At 50.1% G+C, this 20,706-nt stretch overlaps 1 protein-coding gene across 3 annotated transcripts; it reads left to right on the top strand.

Moving 5' to 3' along the window:
* Positions 1-875: 875 nt before the first annotated feature.
* On the top strand, positions 876-12,488 carry C8H19orf12 (chromosome 8 C19orf12 homolog). 3 transcript variants are annotated; one of them, XM_047791795.1, is made up of 4 exons: positions 891-967; positions 5,720-5,847; positions 6,863-7,032; positions 11,420-12,488. In XM_047791795.1, exons 3-4 carry the CDS (start codon positions 6,873-6,875, stop codon positions 11,683-11,685), a joined length of 426 nt encoding a protein of 141 aa, XP_047647751.1. In that variant the 5' UTR covers positions 891-967; positions 5,720-5,847; positions 6,863-6,872; the 3' UTR covers positions 11,686-12,488. The 3 variants fall into 3 exon arrangements, with proteins under 3 accessions (XP_047647752.1, XP_047647751.1, XP_047647753.1); XM_047791796.1 differs by lacking the exon at positions 5,720-5,847 and having other exon boundaries at positions 876-967; XM_047791797.1 differs by lacking the exons at positions 891-967; positions 5,720-5,847 and adding an exon at positions 1,001-1,111.
* The last annotated feature ends 8,218 nt before the right edge of the window (positions 12,489-20,706 follow it).

The following is a 20,706-nucleotide window of genomic DNA, read 5'->3' as shown; positions in this document are numbered from 1 at the left end:
AAGCCCACCCTCTGGTGCCCACAGCACCCTGGAAAGCAAGGCACAGTGCTGGTTACAAGCAAGGGCTTTGAGCCAGGTGGAACCAGGCTGGAGTCTGGACCCTGACACTCCCTACCATGGTGGCCTTGGGTAGACCTTCCTTTCTGCACCTGGGTGCCTCTCTGCTCTTGTCAGTATTATTTATGGCAATGGCAACCACCGCTACCTTGCAGGGTGGCTGTCAGAATTACGTGAGATAGTCCATGGAAAGCTGCCCAGAAGTGTTTCAGATTTGAGATGGTTTGAGGCCAGCACTTGTTGGGGGGCAGGGGAGATGGAGGCAAGGCTTCTCCTTAGCCCCTCTAAGTGTCCCCTGGCCCTTTTGTTACTCCGCCTTCTTGCCCTTTGCACCCTCCCAAGAGGCGGGGTCCTCAGCTGCAGCTTTGCCCCAAGCAGGACCTCCTCTTCCCTTGGAATCTTAGAAGCCGAGGCGGCGCTTGGCTCTTTCAAACCCCAAGACCCAGAGGCCGGCACTCGGGCCGCCGATGTTTGACTCTGTCCCACACATTCGCCGAATATTAATTCAGCAAATTTCCTTGCCAAGGTCTCCGTGCTCTCTCCCGCGCCGCGACTTGCGGGGAGAGAGAGGGTCGCCGGGTCCGAGAGAGGCTCTCCCGGGAGGACCCCGTGCTTGAGCAAGGTCCAGGGGACCCCCCCTGCACCCCCGCCACCTAAACCGGGTGTCGGCCGGGTGAAGGGCAAGGTGCGCGGAAGGCGAGCGGCCTCGGGGCCCCAGGGACCTGGCTCCAGATGCCCCAGCCGGGCGGGGCCGGGAGCGAGGCGATGGTGACGGCGGGGCGGGTGGGTGGCGCCCGGAAGGCCCGCCGCGGCCGAGCCGGAAGGCGGGAGGGCGGGGCCTGCGCGCCGGGCGGGGCGGCTGGTGTCCCTGCGCCCGTCGCCCTGTGACCTCGCAGCGCCGCCTCCGCAGGTAAAGGGCCTTGAGGCGCCGCCGGAGCCAGGGGGTACCCGGCGCGGCTGGGGCGCCGGCTAGACCCGGGCCTGGCTCTTCCGCGCCGGGACGGACGCTGTTAGTGCTTTCATTTTCCATGTGAAGACACGGAGGCAGGGAAGGGTGTGTGTCACCTGCCGCACGAACGCGTGTGTGCCTGTCACCTGCTGCAGGAATGCGCGCGTGCGTGTGCGTGTGTGTGTGTGTGTGTGTGTGTGTGTGTGTGTGTGTGAGAGAGAGAGAGAGAGAGAGAGATCTCCCTGCGGGAACCCGGTGCGCGTATGGTGGGTGTGATACATGTCAGGCCGAACCACCATGGCCTTCCCCGCTGGTTTAGAGAGGATCTGAAAGGGAAGTAACAGACTGGGGGACCAGGGGGCGGCGCAGGGTTGGGGGGTGTTAGTTTTGTGGGGACTGATAGCTTATTTCACCTTTAAAAAAGGAAGTAGGAGGCGTTCCCATCATGGCTCAGCGGAAACGAATCTGACTAGGATCCATGAGGACTCAGGTTCGATTCCTGGCCTCGCTCAGTGGGTTAAGGATCTGGCATTGCTGTGAGTTGTGGTGTAGGCTGCAGACACCGCTCAGATCCTGTGTTGCTGTGGCTGTGGTGCAGGCCTGTAGCTACAGCCACGATTGGATCCCTAGCCTGGGAACCTCCCTTTACCCTGCTTGTGGGCCTAAAAAGAGCCCCCGCCCCCCCCCCCCAAAAAAAAGGAAAAGAAATAGGAATCTTTTGAAAGTTTTGAAGCCACCTGTTCATGGGTCATGTAGGAAGATGAGTGTGCACTGCTAGCACCCTGCTCAGCTCTGGCCTGGGTTGCTGCAGGAGGCGGGCCCAATGTGGCTGGCTCTTTTGACTTTTCAGCAGAAATTGGAAATCAGAGGTGTATGTGAAATGTCTTGATTTTAAAATTCTGGCAACTAATTCATTTTTTAAAGTCTGTGGGCTAATCTGACAATGCTTACTGATGGGATCCGCCTGTGACCTTTGCACTGGGCATAGAGAGGTGGGAAGGTCCAGCTGGTAGGAGCCAGTGAGTGGGCATGGTGGGCTTAGTAAATTTCACCAGCGAAGTAGAAAGTAGTGGGGATTCCAGGTGAGTCGAATCATTCTGATTCTTAAGAGGCTCTGCTCTTCTTTTCTTTTTGTCTTTTTAGGGCCACACCTGTGGCATATGGCAGTTCCCAGGTGAGGGGTCGACTTGGAGCTGTAGCAGCTGGGCTGCGCCACATCCACAGCAACACAGCCACAGCTATGTGGGACATGAGCCACGTCTGCGACCTACACCATGGCACACGGCAACGCTGGATCCTTGACCACTGAGCAAGGCCAGGGATCGAACCTCATGGATGCTAGTCAGATTCGTTTCCCCTGAGCCGAGATGGGAACTCCCTCTGCTTGTCTCATTTTTGAAAGGCACTGTGTGTGTGGAGGTCTCTGTTAGCCCTGCAGCTTTCCTCTCTCTCGTCTCTCACAATCTGGTCCATCTCAGCAAGCCAGGCTGTAGTCCCAGGGACGGGCTCGGCTCCCTCTCCCCCAGATCCCTGCTGTAATCAGCAGACCAGCCTGGGTGCTTGCAAGAAACCAAGGCTTCACATTGGCATTTGCCTTCCCTGTGGCTGGCAGATGGGCTTCCTGTGACCAGAGCCTGTTTCGTGAACAAATCTGATTCTGAAATAGGTGTGATGGGGGGGAGGGGAACCCTCCCATCCTGTTAAGGTCTGTCCCCATCAGAGTGCTCCTCCTGTCTCCTCCCTCCCCATCCACTTCACTGCCGCTTACAGACAAAGGCAGCTGCAGTGGGAGAAGGAGAAGCAGGGCTAGCTTCCCTTCCCAACCTGGCGGGCCTGGAGAAGTCAGGAGGCTAAGCTTTTTAGCAGGGGCTCAGGAGATGGGACTGCAAAGCGTTCTTCCACAACAAGAGTCTCTGATGCTCTAATTCCTAAATGATTCTTGCAAGGAAATTAAACCACCATTCCCTTGGATGGATGCAGCCACAATGCCACCCACCTCTCTACCCATGGCGTGGCACCACCGAACCCAGCTGGAGATGGGCCACTGCCTCTCCTGCCCTGTCACACAGCATGACACCTGCTGGCCCTCCCATCCTGCCGAGCTTGTACCTTGTGCTGGCCCAGCTGGGCTCAGTGGAGGTTGCAGGTAGCATTTGCACAATGATGCCTCATCAGCCCCTGTGGGTTTCGACTTAAAGGCATTCCGAGCAGGTTGGAAGCTGTTTTTTGTTTTTGTTTGCTTTTCTTTTTTTTTTTTTTAATAAACAGTGAGGGTGAAGTGGGTATATTATCTATTCCCTGCCTCTTTTACATGACTTTTCTTGCTGTGTAGAAACTGGTTTGTAAGTGCAGGTCCATAATTCTGCAGAAAACCTGTTTTAGGAGTGGCGTCTGGGCAGAGTGCGCTGGCCTGGAAGCCAGCCTTGTGGGTCTTCGCACCCCTGGGAATGGAAGGCTCACTGCAGCCTCCAGAGGGGCCTTCCCAGTACCTGAGCTTCATCTCCCCCCTTTTCAGCATAATTGACAAATTAAAAAGCTGGATATAGGAGTTCCCGTCATGGCTCAGCAGAAATGAATCTGAGTAGTATCCATGAGGATGCAGTTTCAATCCCTGGTCTCACTCAGTGGGTTAAGGATCCGGTGTGGCCATGAGTTGTGGTGTAGGTCAAAGAGGCAGTTCAGATCTGGCATTGCTGTGGCTGTGGTGTAGGCTGGCACTTGTAGCTCTGATTTGACCCCTAGCCTGGGAACCTCCATATGCCATGGGTGCAGCCCTAGAAAGACCAAAAAAAACCTAATCCGGATATAAACCAGAGTTAAGCTAAAAGGTGATCAGCATTTTACAGGAAGATTTTTAGCTTTTATTTTTAGATTTTTTTGGAAAGGTTTTACCACGAAATTAATTCCTTTGGTTATCTTAATATGTATTTGCAATTGAACACTTTGCTTACTAGCTTTGCAGAACCATGGCTATTGGGTAAATTGGGTTACCTCCCCCCACACACCCCCATTTCTGTGTGGTCTCTGCCACGTGCAGTTCTTTCATTGCCATAATGTGATCTCAACATTTGTGCCTGGAAGATTCTTGCCCTCTGGAAGAGTGGAAGGGAGTGCTCTTGAAGGGAGAGGGAGGGGGCATGTGCTCTGTCTATACATAGTCACTCCTAGTGAGCAGCGGGGCCTGGAAGCCAAGAGGCATTTTGGCAGATCAGGACACCTGGGAGCCAGAGCAAGGATAAGCCCACCTGCGTTCTCCTGAGCCCCTTGGGCAACCCTGCAGCGGTGCCCCTCCACTGCTTCTCACACCCCACTTGGTGAACAGACATTTGGAGGGTGTGTCTTTGCATTTCTGAACTTGAGGACTGAGGGACAGGTGTCAGATGCCATGGGTCAGGCTCTCTTAGAGTCTTGTTGACCACCTGGGGGCTTGTTGCAAATACAGAATCGCCCCCTGCCCATAACAGCTGTATCTAACAAGATCTGCAATGACTCTTAATGCAGCAGTAGAGAATCACGGATGTCAAGAATATGAAAAGGAAAAGGGAGTTCCCATCATGGCTCAGTGGAAATGAATCTGACTAGCATCCATGAGGATGCAGGTTCAATCCCTGGCCTTGCTCAGTGGGTTAAGGATCTGGCATTGCCAGATCAGTGGGTTAAGGATCCAGCTGTGGTGTAGGTTGCAGATGTGGCTTGGTTACTGTGGCTGTGGGGTAGGCTGGCAGCTACAGCTCCGATTCGACCCTTGGACTGGGAATCTCCATAAGCCACGGGTGTAGCCCTAAAAATTTAAAATAGAAAGAGAGAGAGAGAGAGAGGGAGGAAGGAAGGAAGGAAGGAAGGAAGAAAGAAAAAGAAAAAGAAAGAAAGAAGAAAGAAAGAAAGAAAGAAGAAAGAAAGAAAGAAAGAAAGAAAGAAAGAAAGAAAGAAAGAAAGAAAGGAAAGAAAGAAAGAAAGAAAGAAAGAAAGAAAGAAAGAAAGAAAGAAAGAAAGAAAGAAAGAAAGAAAGAAAGAAAGAAAGAAAGAAAAAATCAAAAAGAAAAGAGGGGAAATTTACAGGGGCTGGAGCACAGGCCCCTGGGATTACAAAGACATCCTGGCTTTGGGAATAGCAGAGATCCACAGATTTGCTCTAAGGGCTCAGACCTCTCAGGATTGGGAGGATCATTTTACATTAGAGGTGGGAGTTCCCGTCGTGGCGCAGTGGCTAACGAATCCGACTGGGAACCACGAGGTTGCGGGTTCAATCCCTGGCCTTGCTCAGTGGATGAAGGATCTAGCTTTGCCGTGAGCTGTGGTGTAGGTCGCAGACGTGGCTCGGATCTGATGTTGCTGTGGCTGTGTCCTAGGCTGGCGGCTACAGCTCCAGTTAGACCCCTAGCCTGTGAACCTCCATATGCCGAGGGAGCGGCCCTAGAAATAGGCAAAAAGACCAAAAAAAAAAAAAAAAAAAAAGCAGAGAGAGAGACTAATTCTTGGATTATCTTTGGGTTAAAAAAAAAAAAAAAAGTTTGTATATCCAAAAGGTATTGAGCAATAGAGTCTGCTCCCAGCATCCATGGTCAAGTTCCTTTAGTGAATGTCTGTGTCTCAGCCTTGAGTGAAAAGGGGCTCGGTGGTGAGAGAGGAAAGTACCTATTGGAGCCTTGGGTCCCGCTGCCGCTGGAAGAAGTACCTGCTCCTCGCCTCTGCTTTTCCTTCCTATCTTGCCAGGCGGCCCGTCAGTGCTGAGTTCTCCATTCCCACCAACCCTGACCCGGAACGCACCCTGCCTTCATCCTCGCCCCTGTCTGCCCTTTTCCTGCCACCGTGGCAAAGAGTTCCCTGACTCCAGAGAAAAGGTCATTGTTCCAAAGTCCATCTACTCATCCGTCATCTATCCTTCCATATATAACCCCCTGGAATTCTTTGATTTCTTTTAGTCTCTGCTTGTATTATCTTACCACATCATCCTGTCCCTGCCTTTGATGCCCCCTGAGTAGACTTGGATTGACCCCAGGGGGCGTTGTTTTTAGAAGCCAGTAGCGTGTATTAGGCACAGAAAGGTTTTTTGGTTTTTATTTTTATTTTTTGTTTTTGGCTGTGCCTGCAGCATGTGAATGTTCCTATGCCAGGGATCGAACCCACGCCACAGCAGGGATCCAAACTGCCACGATGACAACACTGGATCCTTAACCCACTGTGCCACCAGGGAACTCCTGGAACAGAAGTTTCTTTTAGAGCCCTCGTGTCTGAGTCTACAGTGTTCCAGACTCCCACCAAGCACTTTGTATCCATTCTCCTTGCACCTTACAAGAATCCAGCCTGTAGATGGTTTATCTCCATCTTACAAGTGAGGAGTCTGACCCTCCGCTCAGGGTCATCCAGTGGATACAAGGTCCTGTGTGTGCAGGGCCCCGAGCTTCCCCCTCCTCTGGCTTGGCTTGGCGTGAGCGGAGATGCCCTGTCACCCAGGAGGTGGGGACTTGTGCAGGAGGCCAGGGTTCGTGCTGGGGGATGGCCTGAGCCAGTGGACAGGCCCTGTTGCAAGAGCTCGCAGACTTGCCTCACTCGTGCTGAACTGGTAGTGCACGTGGCCAGGGTGGCTCCTTAATCGGCATAAATCAGAAGTGAATCAGAGAGCCGAGAAGCCCTTTCATCCACTCTGCTGCTTCTGTCTGCTTATTAACTGAATGCTGCCCTGCTTGCTGTGGGACAGAGAACTTGTCACATGACCAGGGGTGCGGTCCATCAGGCAAACGTCAGAGGTACTCTTCTCCGCTAAAACTGGGGGCCCGTCCTTAAAACGTTAGGAAGAGTCGCATTTGGGTGGGATTACCCATCCCTCCTTAACTCTCCTTTGGAACGCTTTTCAAGGCTGGCCACAATGCCTGTCGCCGTGGAGGACATCATGAAGCTGCTGTGCTCCATCTCCGAGCAGAGGAAAATGCAGGCGGCCATCAAGCACTCCGGGAGGGGTGCCCTGGTCACCGGGGCCGTGGCCTTCGTTGGTGGTTTGATGGGCGGTCCCCCAGGACTAGCTGTTGGTAAGTACAGGTGCCTGGCAGGGTTAGTGAGTTGTTGAAAAAAGGCCTCTGGACCCCCAGAGAGCTCATAACAGCCTCTGTCACCTCTGCGAGAAATTTGTGGAGTCGAGGTTGCTTAGGCAAAATGATCTCTGGGTTTTAATCCTATTAAAAACACGAGTGAATGTCTCAGAAGTGCAGGGCTCTCTCAAAAATGGCATCAGTGTCACACAGACCTGGAGGGCACTTCTTTTTTTTTTTTTTTTGTCTTTTTGCCTTTTTCTAGGGCCGCTCCCGCGGCATATAGAGATTCCCAGGCTAGGGGTCGAATGGGAGCCGTAGCCACTGGCCTAGGCCAGAGCCACAGCAACGTAGGATCCGAGCCGCGTCTGCAACCTACACCACAGGTCACGGCAACGCGGGATCCTTAACCCACTGACCAAGGCCAGGGACCGAACCTGCAACCTCATGGTTCCTAGTCGGATTCGTTAACCACTGCGCCACGACGGGAACTCCATCTGGAGGACACTTCTGAGGACACCTTTTCCCCCTGGCGGTATGTGCTAGAGTCTGAAGGTTTCTGGGCATCCTGGGTCCCTGGGACAGTCGCCCTTCTTCCATCACTGTTAGTCATGACCGTGACCACAGAGAGAAGCAGAGGGGAAGCTGGAGCTTGTCGGATGATACAGTCAAGTTGTTTCACATCGGCTCATGCACAGCGTGCTTCCGCAATCCTGACAGCAAAGAGTCCAGTGCAGGAAAAGCAACAACCCCTTGCATGGTTGTCCCTGCCCCCTTCTTTCACCACCTGCTTCTGTTGGGGAACCAGTTTCTGGCGACACGTGCAAGTTTGGCTGATCTTCCTACTGTTCCCTGGAGTGAGACTAAAGCTGCTTCCTTTGGTTTAGGAGCAGGAAGAATTCCCGTGTGGCCGGAACTGGGGGCTAGGCGTGGCATCAGAGAGCTGGCCTGACGTGGGGAGGGGCTGGATAAGGCTCCCCTCGAGGTGCCTCCGAGGGACCCTGTACCACAGGGGCATCAGCTCAAGGCCTCATCTGCCACGTTGGGCTCAGCACATCGTCCCGAAAGGCCTCCTCTCTGCCGGGCAGCCTGTGCTGGGGATGCAGGGCCTGGGAAAGCTTACAGGCTGGTGGAAATCCTTTCTACACAGCATGCGGTCTTCACATGAACGCAGGCCGGAGAGAGGATTGCTTTTCTGCTGAGACTGGCTGCCGTGTCCCAGCTCACGGGCCAGGCTTCCTGCCCTGTTCTTCCTTGGTCAGCAGGGTTGACCTTCAAGGACATTTTAATAAACTGAGGCCACCCTGGGGAGAAAAATCAGCATGAGGCTGGCCCCAGACCTTCCCTCTCTACATTTCCATTTCCAAACCCTGTGAATGAGTGAGTCCTCCTTGCCTTCTAGGAAGCAGCCCGTGAGGGCAGAGCCAAGGCCATGGCCTTCTTCCTCAGTGACATCCTGTATCTCGGTCCCACCCCATCTAACGTGCTCAGGAAGGGCTTGCTAGGATCGTTTATCCTAGAGCTGTGCCCAGATGCCGTTTTGGGAGCACATATCTCATTTGGATTGAGTGAAAGCCGGTCGAGACCAGGATGTCTGCAAAGAGAGCCTGGGGGATTCGCTCCTCGCAGTCCCTGGTCACAGGCAGGAGCATCATTTTACCCAGAAAACAAAGGAATTTTTCTCTCCTCCAAAGAGTTAGTAATTTGCTGGTCGATATTTCCTGGCAACTTTTTGCATTAAGTGCTGCACTAAATCAAATATTGATGTTCTCATAAAGGTTTCGTGCAGATGAGTGCAACTCTTGTCAGCTCTAAGCATTTCACTGGTGTCATGGGGAAAAGTTCAGTAAAACTTGTAAATGACTGGCCCTCCCTCCCTGGAATGCCCCGTTCTTTCAGAGCAGAGAAGTCTGTCCAGGGACAGCGTTCAGCCTCCAGGAGGAGGTGAGGCTGGCTGGTCTCCACGTCAGAGGTGGTGCCGCGACACTTGGCCTCCTGAGATGGTCCAAGATTTACTTCCTGTTGGCTGAGGCTAGTCTGCTAATGGGTTCTCTCTGGCCCAGGCTGCATTCTTTGAGATTAACTTTTGTTTTTTCCTTTTTGGGGCGATGCCCGCAGCCTGTGGAGGTTCCCAGGCTTAGGGTCGAATCGGAGCTGTAGCTGCTGTCCTACACCTCAGCCACAGCAATGCCAGATCTGAGCAGCGTCTGTAACCTACACCACAGCCACAGCAACGCTGGGTCCTTAACCCCCTAAGTGAGGCCAGGGATCGAACCTGCATCTTCATTAATGCTAGTCAGGTTTGTTGCTGCTGAGCCACAGGGGGAACTTCAGAACTTAACTTTTTATTTTGGAATAATATTATTTTTTATTTTATTTTTTGTCTTTTTTGCCTTTTCTAGGGCTGCTCCCATGGCTTATGGAGGTTCCCAGGCTAGGGGTCCAATCAGAGCTGTAGCCGCTGGCCTACGCCAGAGCCACAGCCATGTGGGATCCGAGCTGTGTCTGCAACCTACACCACAGCTCACGGCAACGCCAGATCCTTCACCCACTGAGCAAGGCCAGGGTTCGAACCCGCAACCTCACGGTTCCTTGTCGGATTCATTAACCACTGTGCCACGACAAGAGCTCCTATTTTGGAATAATATTAGATTTCCAGAGAGGTTGCAAAGATAGTGCTGAGAATTCCTATATATATCCCTCTCCTCGAGTTCCCCTAATGTTAACATCTTATATTAATGATCACAGTCCGCAGAACTACGAAACCGACACTGATGTTACTGCTGACTGCTCTGCAGACTCTGTTTGGATTACCCGTTTCCACATCCACCATCTTTTTCTGTCCCAGATCCAGTCCAGACACCACCTTGCAGTTCAGCCTCGTGTTTTCTTAGTCTCCTCGGGCTGGTTCTTTCCAGCTTTGATTGTTTTGCGGAGGACCGACTGGTCCGGTATTTTGAGGAATGCCGTTCAGTTTGGGTTTGCCTGATGTCCTCATGATTAGACTGAGGTTATGCATCTCTGGAAAGAACACGGCAGAGGTCACGTGCCCTTCAGGGACACCTGACATCCACAGGACCGCCCCTGAGCTGCTCACCTTGATCACCTGGCTAAAGTTATGTCCGCCAGGTGTCCCCCACTGCAAAGTGGCCCTTTCTCCTTTCCATGCTCTGTTCTTTTTAAAAGAGTCACAAAGTCCAGCCAGGTTGCATCTTTTAAATGGCCGATCACTGAAACTTTAAAATCCTGAACTCCACGTGGCTGGCCTGGGACACCACTTCTCCTTTAGACAGAGACCCAGCTCTCCAGGTCACCACTGTCCCACTTCACTCCTCTCCATTACCTGCCTGGCCCCTGTAGACACTTGCATTTGAGGGCCCTGCTCCTTAGCAGATTTGCACATGACCTGGTTAGATGGAACTTTCCATGGATACAAGGTCCTCAACTTGCAAGAGCCTGAACTCCGATAATAATAAACTTACAGGAGTTCCTGTCCTGGCTCAGCAGACACGAATCTGACTAATATCCATGAGGATGCGGGTTCAATCCCTGGCCTCTCTTGGTGGGTTAAGGAACCGGCCTTGCCGTGAGCTGTGGTGTAGGTCACAGAGGCGGCTCGGATCTGCCGTTGCTGTGACTGTGGTGTAGGCCAGCAGCAACAGCTCCGATTCAACCCCTAGCCTGGGAATCTCTATATGCCATAGGTGTGGCCCTAAAAAGATAAATACATACATAAATATAAAAATACATGGATTCACTTACATTTAAAAATGTGCCCTTTGGGATAGCAGAGAGAGAAATAGTTGAATACACTCAATTTGTTATTTGTCCTCAAACAACTTTGGGGGGGGTGTATGAAAAACGTGGCTTCAAGAGGGGGGAAAAACCCTCATCTGTCCCCAGGGTCCTTTCAGCACGTGGTTGCCCTGGACATTTCAAAGTTCAGGGCAAATGGCCCATCCTATCTGCCGTTCTGTGGAGGACTGTCAGCCTCACCCCTGAGATGGTTCTTCTTGAACATGGATTTGCTTCTCAGCCCTCTCCTTGGAGAGGAGAGGGTTTTTCTGGGAAGCATGGAAACCTGCAGCCCAGGAAGCGCATTCCAGGCAGCCCAGCCCTGAGGTGGTGTTGCACTGAGTGCAGAGATTGCCAGGGGGGGCGGGGGAGGGGGGTGGCATGTTTGGGTGTCAATTATCCGAGGCAGATGGACCACAGACCCCGTCAACCTTCACTCTCGGGCCTCCTGGCAGAGCAGGCATGAAGCTAAGCCCCTCTGACCCGCTCCTGAATGCACGCACTCGTCATGACGGCGGACGTGTGCCCAGTGAGACCCTGTGGCCATCATTCATGAATGAGGCCGACTAATTGGGTCCTTCCTGTTTTCTAGGGGGGGCCGTCGGGGGTCTGTTAGGTGCGTGGATGACGAGTGGACAGTTTAAGCCCGTTCCTCAGATCATTATGGAGCTGCCCCCCGCCGAGCAGCAGAAGCTCTTTAATGAAGCCACTGCTATCGTCAGGCACCTGGAGTGGATGGACGCCGTGCAGCTGACCATGCTGGTCATGGGCAGCGAGGCCCTGCAGCAGCAGCTCCTGGGAATGCTGGCCAACTACATCACCAAGGAGCTCCGGGCAGAAGTGCAGTACAACGACTAGGTCTCCGCTCTGGGCAGCGGGGGGTCCATTTCGGTGACTCCTCCACCTTGTGGAAGGTGACCCGGGACCTGGGGGGCAGCCCACCCTCTCCGTATATCGCCCTAAACTGGATCGAAATCTCTCGCTGGAGAGGCGGCTGCTATGCTGTGTCATGTTCTGGAAATTATTTAAGGGGACGCTGTGTTTGTGGCGGCGTGCACCTTCCACCGAGAAGCAGGTGCACCGCAAAGCTGTGCCTGCTGCCACGTGGAGGCCGTTTTCTGAATCCCCCCACCTTGCCCACACGGAAGCTGGGGGAACAGCCTCACGTTCGGCCTTCTCATCTTGTGAAAATGACGCCTCTCCACGCTCCCGTTGCAGGACCAGCACCTTCTTGGGGTCCAGGGTCTCAGGACCTCAGAGCTGGCCCATGCTGGAATCATGTTTACCTCTGAATGCCCCTTCTGGGTGGCCAGTGACTTCTGAGTGGCCTCAGGAGGGGGCAGTCGGCCTGCTGAGTGAAGCCACAAATGTTGGTGGCACCAGCCCCTTCCCCACTAGCTCTAGGCTGAGGCTCTTACCCTCTCAGGACTTGGCTCTCCTTTCTGAAAAGTCACAGTCCTTCTTGAGTTCTGCTTTGTAAATTGAATATTTTCAGTAAAAAGGATTGCTCTTTCTGAAGTGGTAGGCTCCTAAACTATCTCTAGGAAATGTGTCCACCCTGAATTTCCTTAATGACGTTTTTGCTTTGTTTTCAGAACCACAACTTGAGTGAGTGTCATCAGCCTGCAATAAATGTTTTCTGAACAATCCTTTCCCACCTATTTTGTGTAAAGTGTCTTTAATATTTGGAATCATACATGTGGAACACACGGGAACGTTTGTGGCTTTGAGGAATGAAAGAAAGCTCCAGATTCCAGGATTTGAGACTGGACTTTCCAGGCAGCTCTGGCTCCCTGTGCTGCTGGTGCCTCTCCTGGCAGCTGCAGAATGTCCCCCGGGTTGCCAGGGGCCTGGGAGGGGGCAGCACCAACCTTCCTGGGGTGCAGAGGGAGGCCCTCATGCTGAGCAGGGTCAGTATCCTGCACCTCCATGTGTGGACAGAAAATTTCACCCATGGTGATGAAGGAAGGGTCAAGTTTTTTTTTCTCTGTCTTTATTAGGGCCACACCTGCAGCATATGGAAGTTCCCAGGCTAGGGGTTGACTCGAAGCTGCAGCTGGAGGCCTACACCATAGTCACGCAACATTAGATGTGAACCATATCTGTGAACTATGCTGCAGCTTGCAGCCACACCAGATCCTTAAGCCACTGAGCGAGGCCAGGGATTGAACCTGCATCCTCAGGGATCCTGGTTGGGTTCTTAACCTGCTGAGCCACCACAGGAACTCCCAGGACCAAGCTTTAATCTTAGAAAAGTTGCTCTTTATCTGGCCTCTGTCTAGCACACATCAGGTGCCCTGGCCCAGGCCACCTTCCTCGGGTTGATGAAGCCACTTTGGTCACTTGCACTGCTTGGGTTGATGGGGGTAGGGGAGGGGGGGCTATTTAGACGATTCTCCTCATTCATAGAAGGTGCCTGGGGAGTTGGGGGAAGCCCCACTCACTTATTACTCATGTGTTGGGTTCTGCTCTGCCAGGCTCGGGGGGGTACAGGTGGTCCCAGGTCAGAGTCCTGTACAAGGGTCCCCTGGAGTCCCTAAGCCTACCTGCCTTTACCTGTGGGAAAGCCGCTCTAGGGAGGAAATGGCCTGACTTCTGGCCAATTTGGGGTCGGGAGGAGCAGAGGCTGCTGAATGATGTCAGCTGGGACCTGGGCGATGAAGGGCTTGGGGCCCCAGAGGGCATCCCCCAGGAGCTGAAAACACTTTCCTCACTTTCCCCTCAGGCTCCCCTCCCAGCAACTATGGCTTTAGTATTTCTATTTCTGCATCTTCTTTGAACATTTTTTCATTGATTTACTTTTGAATAGGTAATACCAGGCTGATACAAATCTTAGAAAACACCAGAAGATACAAATGGAAAAGGAAGCCACCTTCCAGGGCTCTAGCCCTGCTTGAGCTCGTGCCCAGACACAGCCACTGGACCATTTCTTTAACTCTTTTTTAGGTAGTCTATGAAAACTATGCCTTTCCTTTTACTTGTCAGGGCTTATGGCTGAACACATAGAAAAATCCAGAAAAGGAGAATAAAATTAAAACAGCTAAAAATACCACCACCCAGTAAACCACTGTCAACGCATTTGGCATATTTTGTGCAAACCTTTTAGTGCTGTGATGTGTATTTCAAACATCTTTGTATCCTAACTATTTAGACCTTTTTGAATACTTTTACCAGTTAACATTAAAGAACACCTGCAATATGAAATTCCTTGTAAACCCGTGTAATGACTTTATGATACACCATTGCCCTAAACCACATTCCTGTTGTAGTTTCCCTTCTAGGTTTACTATTCTAAGGCTGCAGTGAACATTTTTGTGTCAATATGCTGCTTTTACTTTGGATTCTGATAGAGAGTCCTTGGAATAGATTCCTCAAAGTAAAACTGCTGGATTCAAAAGTATGTCATATACAGGAGTTCCTGTGGTGGCTCAGTGGTTAACGAATCTGACTAGGAACCATGAGGTTGTGAGTTCGATCCCTGCCCTTGCTCAGTGGGTTAACGATCCGGCGTTGCTGTGAGCTGTGTGTAGGTCACAGACACGGCTCGGATCCTGCGCTGCTGTGGCTCTGGAGTAGGCCAGCGGCTATAGCTGTGATTTGACTCTTAGCCTGGGAACCTCCATATGCCGCAGGAGCGGCCCAAGAAATGGCAAAAAGACCAAAAAAAAAAAAGTATGTCATATACATGTATAATGTCATATACGTATATTACATTACATTAATATATATATATTTTTTCTTTTTAGGGCCACACCCATGGCATATGGAGGTTCCCAGGCCAGGGGGTCTAATCAAAGCTGTAGCCACTGGCCTACACCACAGCCACAGCCATGCCAGATCCGAGCCGCCTCTGCAACCTACACCACAGCTCACTGCAGTGCCGAATCCTTAACCCACTGAACGAGGTCAGGGATCAAACCTGCATCTTCATGGATCCTAGTCAGATTCATTTTCTGCTGAGCCAGGACAGGAACTCCAAAAGTATGTACTATTTTTTAAGGCTTTTGTTATACTTGGTCAAAATTCTTTCCAGAGAGGCAGCATCAATAATTTGCTCTCCCAATAACAGGTTTCGGGGGTATACATTTCATCACATCCTCCCCCAAAAGTAGAATGGTAGTGTCTTAAAGCTTTCTTAATTTGATGGGTAATTGGTTTGATTTGATTTTCTTTGGATTACAAGTGGGGTTGACAAGGCTGGTGTGACCTCCTGGTGGCTGCCTGCCCCAGAGGGGGTTGGGGGGGAGGTTAAAAGTCCCAGACCCCATGATCCAGGCCTAGCGGAAGGTGAGGGGGCCCTGGCCTGAGCAGAGGGCTGGATGGGTCAGTGGCTGGCCGGGCGGTGGCAGCCGGTGGCCAGGCAACAGAAAGGGAGTGCCAGCGGAGTAAGGAGGCAGCTGAAGAAGAAGCCTTGGTGGGGGGACCCAGGAATTATAAAAAGAAACCATCTGCTCTGGGCCGGTTACTAACCTGCTGCGGGTGTTGACGTGACAGTGCCGAGCAAGACTGTTCACAGGCAGATGGTGTATTTTTAGCTAGAATGAACTTTTTTATTTTTTTGTTTTATGAGATGTCTGGCTTGGAAGTAAACAGGACCAGGGTGTGTTGCCATGCAGGAGGCTGGCAGGACTGGTGCTCTGGGTGTGGAGGAAGGGTCCTCTCCCATTAGTTATTGAGAGGTGCCATCTAGTGGGCAAGCAGGTGCATCCTTTCTCCTCTTCTCTCTGCGCTGGGCCCACCTGCCTTCTCTGGGTCTCCAGCCAGGCCAGGATGTGGCTCCACAAGGATGCTGTTTTATGAGTTCCCCTTGGGAGGAGGTTGGGGACTTTCTGAGGTTTTAATAAGCCCTGAACAGAACAGCAGCCGTGTCTCCTGCAACCTTTTCGCATATAAGCCAGAATGCCTCTCATTCCTGAACAATCAACATATGGCAATTAAGAAATGCCAGGATTCATCTAAACCACACAGGGGGAGGGGACTGTCTGATGTGTTTTCAGTTTGTTGGGAGGAGATAAATGGCTTTATTAGCTGGAGGTGGCTTCACGGACCATTATGTTAACCGCAGGTTAGGAGGCAAAGCTTGGGCCTGGCCAGCTGCACTGCAGCCTTGAGGCAGCTACAGGTACCCCCAAAATGCTGGCATGAGGAGGGTGTTGAAATGTGTTTTTCTCGAGCTGGTGGTTATTTAATTTTTGTGGACTTTAAGGGGAGGACATTACGCTTTCTTATTTTCAGTTAAGCAAATGTGAAGATAATATCTAGGGGCTATCTGTTACACACTAATTCATTAATATAAATAAATACAAATGATCAAACTCAGAGCTGGCAGGGCTGTGGGAAAACAATGCATACATGTGCACACATGCGAATTCCCCAGTGGAGATGATACACAGTGATACAGTCTTTGGGGGGAATGATTTGAAGAAAAAGAGCCAAAGAAACCATAACATTGTATATACTTTCCAGGCAACAAATTTCACTTCAGGGAAAATATTACAATAAAATAATTCAAATGGAAAAACAATAAAAATATTCAGAGCACGGCTGTTTGCGATAACAGGAAAAAAGGGAAACAATTCCAAATTGAAAAAGTAGCAAATAGTTAAACTGGATATGGACAATATAATGGAATACCAATAGCCAATCTTAATCAGTAGCAAATGGAGATGGATGTATGAAAGCCGGTGACAGAGTTCCCGTCGTGGAGCAGTGGTTAACGAATCTGACTAGGAACCATGAGGTTGTGGGTCCGATCCCCAGCCTTGCTCAGTGGGTTAAGGATCCGGCATTGCCGTGAGCTGTGGTGTAGGTTGCAGACTCGGCTCGGATCCCGCGTGGCTGTGGCTGTGGAGTAGGCTGGCGGCTACAGCTCCGATTGGACCCCTAGCCTGGGAACCTCCATATGCCACGGGAGCAGCCCTAGAAATGGCAAAAACAACCCCCCCCCCCCAAAAAAAAGAAAAGAAAAAGATAGACTGTAACCAGTGCTGACCACCCCATGGGCTTTTGATGCCCCCAAGGGTATGGCTCAGGGGAAGTGGCATCTTGTGCCCAAGGAGATTCTAGTGTTGTTGGTTTCTTAAAATTTTATTATAGTATCGTTGACTTACAATGTTATGTTAGTTTCAGGCATACAGTAAAGTGAATCGATCATATATAGATAAATATATCTATTCTTTTTTTTCCCATATGGGATGCTAGCATTTAAAAATGTGAATTACTGGAGTTCCTGTGATGGCTCAGCAGGTTAAGAATCTAACTAATGTCCTTGAGGATGCAGGTTCGATCCCTGGCCTTGCTCAGTGGGTTAAGGATCCAGCATTGCTGAGAGCTGGACAGAGCTGTGTGGAAAAGACACTAGAGATAGAGCATAAGATACTTTGAAAAATTGTATTTGTCTGTCTATCTTCACTACAGTGCGAGCTCCAGGATGTGAGGGATTTTTATCAGATTTGCTTATAGCTGTGTTCCCAGTGCTTGTAGGTACTCAATCAATACTTGTTGAATGAATAAATAAAAATGTAAAAAAGACACGCAGATGGCCAAAAAACTCATGAATAGATGCTGGACATCACTAATAATCAGAGAAATGCAAATCAAAACTATAAGGAGGTACCATCTTATACCAGCCAGAATGGCTATCATCAAAAAGTCTACAAATAATCCATGCTGGAAAAAGTGTAGAGAAAAGGGAACCTTCTTACACTGTTGATGGGAATGTAAATTTGCACAACCACTATGGAAAACAGTATGGAGGTTCCTAAAAAATTAAAATAGAACTACTGTGAGATCCAGCAATCCCACTCTCAATCCAGAGAAAACCATAATTTGAAAAGATACATGCACCCCAATATTCATTACAGCCCTATTTATAATAGCCAAGACATGGAAGCACCCTAAGTGTCCATCAACAAGTTAATGGATAAAGAAGATGTGGTACATATATACAATGGAATATTACTCAGCCATAAAAAGGATGAAGTAATGTCATTGGCAGGAATATGGATGGACCTAGAACATGTCATTATAAGTAAAGTTAGACAGTGAAAGACAAACATCATGTGACAACACTGGTATGTGGAATCTTAAAAAAAAAAAAAAAGGATGTAAATGAACTTGTTTGCAGACTTACAGACTTTGAAAAACTTGTGATTACCAAAGGGGGCAGGTAGGAGTGTGGAAGGGATGGACTAGGGTTTGGGACTGGCATATGCACACTGAGGTATATGGGACCTGCTGTATAGCACAGAGACCTCAACCCCGTCAGTATTCTGTGATAATATATGCGGGAAAATAGTCAGGGAGAATGGATATGTGGATATGTACCACTGGGTCACTTGGTTGTACAGCAGACATTATCACAGCCTTGTAAATTAACTGCACTCTGGGCGTTCCCATCATGGCGCAGTGGTTAACGAATCCGACTAGGAACCATGAGATTGCAGGTTTGATCTCCGGCCTTGCTCAGTGGGTTAAGGATCCAGTGTTGCCATGAGCTGTGGTGTAGGTTGCAGACTCGGCTTGGATCCCGCGTTGCTGTGGCTCTGACGTAGGCCAGCGGCTATAGCTCCAATTAGACCCCTAGCCTGGGAACCTCCATATGCCATGGGAGCGGCTCAAGAAAACACAAAAAGCCAAAAAAAAAAAAAAATTAACTACACTCCAATAAAACTTTTTTAAAAAGGTAAAAGCTAGCAGGCAGGTCTTCTTCCATATGCATGCCGATTGCTTCTTGCAGTCCAGGCCTAGCGACCATACAATCTCCATCTCACACACCCACTCCACCCAAGTGTGAAGGAAAAGGCTGCCCCCTGTGAGCCTGGTGAGGCCAGCTCCAATCTCTGAGGCCCATGTGCCAAGTAACCCTGCAGAATGACCGCGGTGAGAAAGATAGACCCCACCAAGTACTGGTGAGAACATGGAGCCATGGAAGGAACCCGCATCTTCTGTTGCTGGGGTGCAAATTGGTTTGACTCCTGCCCAGAATGCCTAGGCACCTTCTGCTAAAGCCAAGTACACATATGCTCCATGGCCCAGCAATTCCACTCCTAATTATGTGCCTACGGACATTGGTCATAGGATTGATGGGTCCTGAGTCTTTCTCATGACAACTCCAATTGGAATAATTCCAGGCAAAGGAATGGATAAACAATGGTAAAGGGTTCCCAGAATAGAACACTCTGCCACCATGAAAAACAGCCCCAAACCCTCACAATGACACAGAGGAATCTCACAGTCTCAATGCTGAGCAAAGGAATCTGAATGAAAAGACACATACAGTGTCATTCTACTTATATCGTCGACAAAAATGAATCAGTCGTTCTAAGAAAGAAATAGAAAAATTTGCTCCAACCAAAAGGAGGATGATAACCCAGGACCATTCACTCAGAAAGCTCTGAGAACCTTCCACTCATTACAGACCAAAGCATGGTTATACAAGTTTTTGAGATAGATGGTTGCACATTAAATGACGTATTGTTGACAGTTTATACAATCCAGATCTATGAGTACAAAGCCAGTTGTGGGTCCTGGTGGCCCCTTGCAAGATTAAGAAGGAATCTTAAATCTCCTAAAGAGTTGTGACTCTTGATGAGATTAAGAAGGAATGTTGTCTCCTAAGGAGGGCTGGTGAATGCAGCTTCACAATACACACGAAAGGGAGGGGGCCCCAAAGGGCAAAGAAAAATTTTATGTTTAAATTTTTCTTGTCTTACTGTAAAATATATCTAGCTTCTTGTGGTGGAACATGATGGAGGATCATGTGAGGAAAAAAATGTGCATATATATATAAAACTGGGCCACTTTGCCATACAGCAGAGATTGACAGAACATTGTAAATCAACTATAATAAAAAATGTTTACATATGAATTTTATTTCATCCATAGAAAGTTAAAAAAAAAATAGGACAGAGAGTTCCCTGGTGGCCGAGCAGTTCATGATCTGACGGTTACTGCTGTGGCATGAATTCGATCCCTGGCCTGGGAACTTCCTCATGCCATGGACATGGCAGAAAAAAAAAAAGGACAAAATTTATGGTGACGGAAAGCAGAACATAAGAGACCCTTGGAGGGAATGAGGATGTCTTCTGGGTGCTGGAGATGCTCTGTATCTTGATCTGGGTGGTGATTATACGTGTGCTTGAGAGAGTGTGCAAAGTGTCACTGAGCTGCATACTTGAGATCTGTGCTGGTTTCTGGGTGTCGGTTAGACCTTGATTTAAAAAAAAAGAAGAAAAGAAAACAAAAGTCCGAGGGGAGTAACCCAGGCAACCAACTGCTCCATCTCTGGATCTGACTTCGTGCTAATTTCCTCCTTGAAACGCCTGGAAGACTTGTTGATTTTCCTACCCACTGACTCCTCGACCTTTGGAGAGGAGGTCAGTGTCCAGAAATACCTTGAACCTAACCCTGGAGGACACGGGTGCTTTCATAAAGTAGTCCATCCTCGAAGAGCTTGGTCTCTGCATCAGTGTTCTCCTAACTCGAAGAGGGCTGGGCACGCTTTATTTCCCCAAATCAGATTGTCGTCTGAATTATGTTTCTTCCTCCACTCCCGTGATAATCAGCTTGCGAAACAGCAAGACTGCCTGAGTGAGATGCCGCGTGGTTTTTGACTCGAATAAAGGAAACCGTCACTGCGAATGGTCTGTTTTTACATCTCGGAGCGCTTCCTCGCTGGGCGGATCGCTCCCTCATTGAATTGAAATCTGCACAATGTCTTTGCAACAGCCTCATTCTGTGTGCCAGTCTGAGCCCCAAGACCCTCATCTGGTCCCTCTCCCTCGACTCCCTGGTCCTTTGCCCCGAGTGCTGGGCTGAGACCTCCTGTCACGTGACTCAGGAGCACTCCTCTCTCTGCACAGGTGGGGAAGTGGCTGT

The sequence above is a fragment of the Phacochoerus africanus genome, chromosome 8 (genome assembly GCF_016906955.1).
Source record: "Phacochoerus africanus isolate WHEZ1 chromosome 8, ROS_Pafr_v1, whole genome shotgun sequence".
In the NCBI taxonomy this organism is placed as follows: Eukaryota; Metazoa; Chordata; class Mammalia; order Artiodactyla; family Suidae; genus Phacochoerus; species Phacochoerus africanus.
This window is presented reverse-complemented; position numbering and strand designations above follow the sequence as displayed.

Bases quoted from the DNA above. Each gene is read 5' to 3' on its own strand.
- C8H19orf12 (XM_047791796.1), top strand. From the start codon at position 6,873: ATGCCTGTCGCCGTGGAGGACATCATGAAGCTGCTGTGCTCCATCTCC. The intron at 7,033-11,419 runs GTAAGTACAGGT...CCTGTTTTCTAG, and splicing joins TCCCCCAGGACTAGCTGTTG to GGGGGGCCGTCGGGGGTCTG.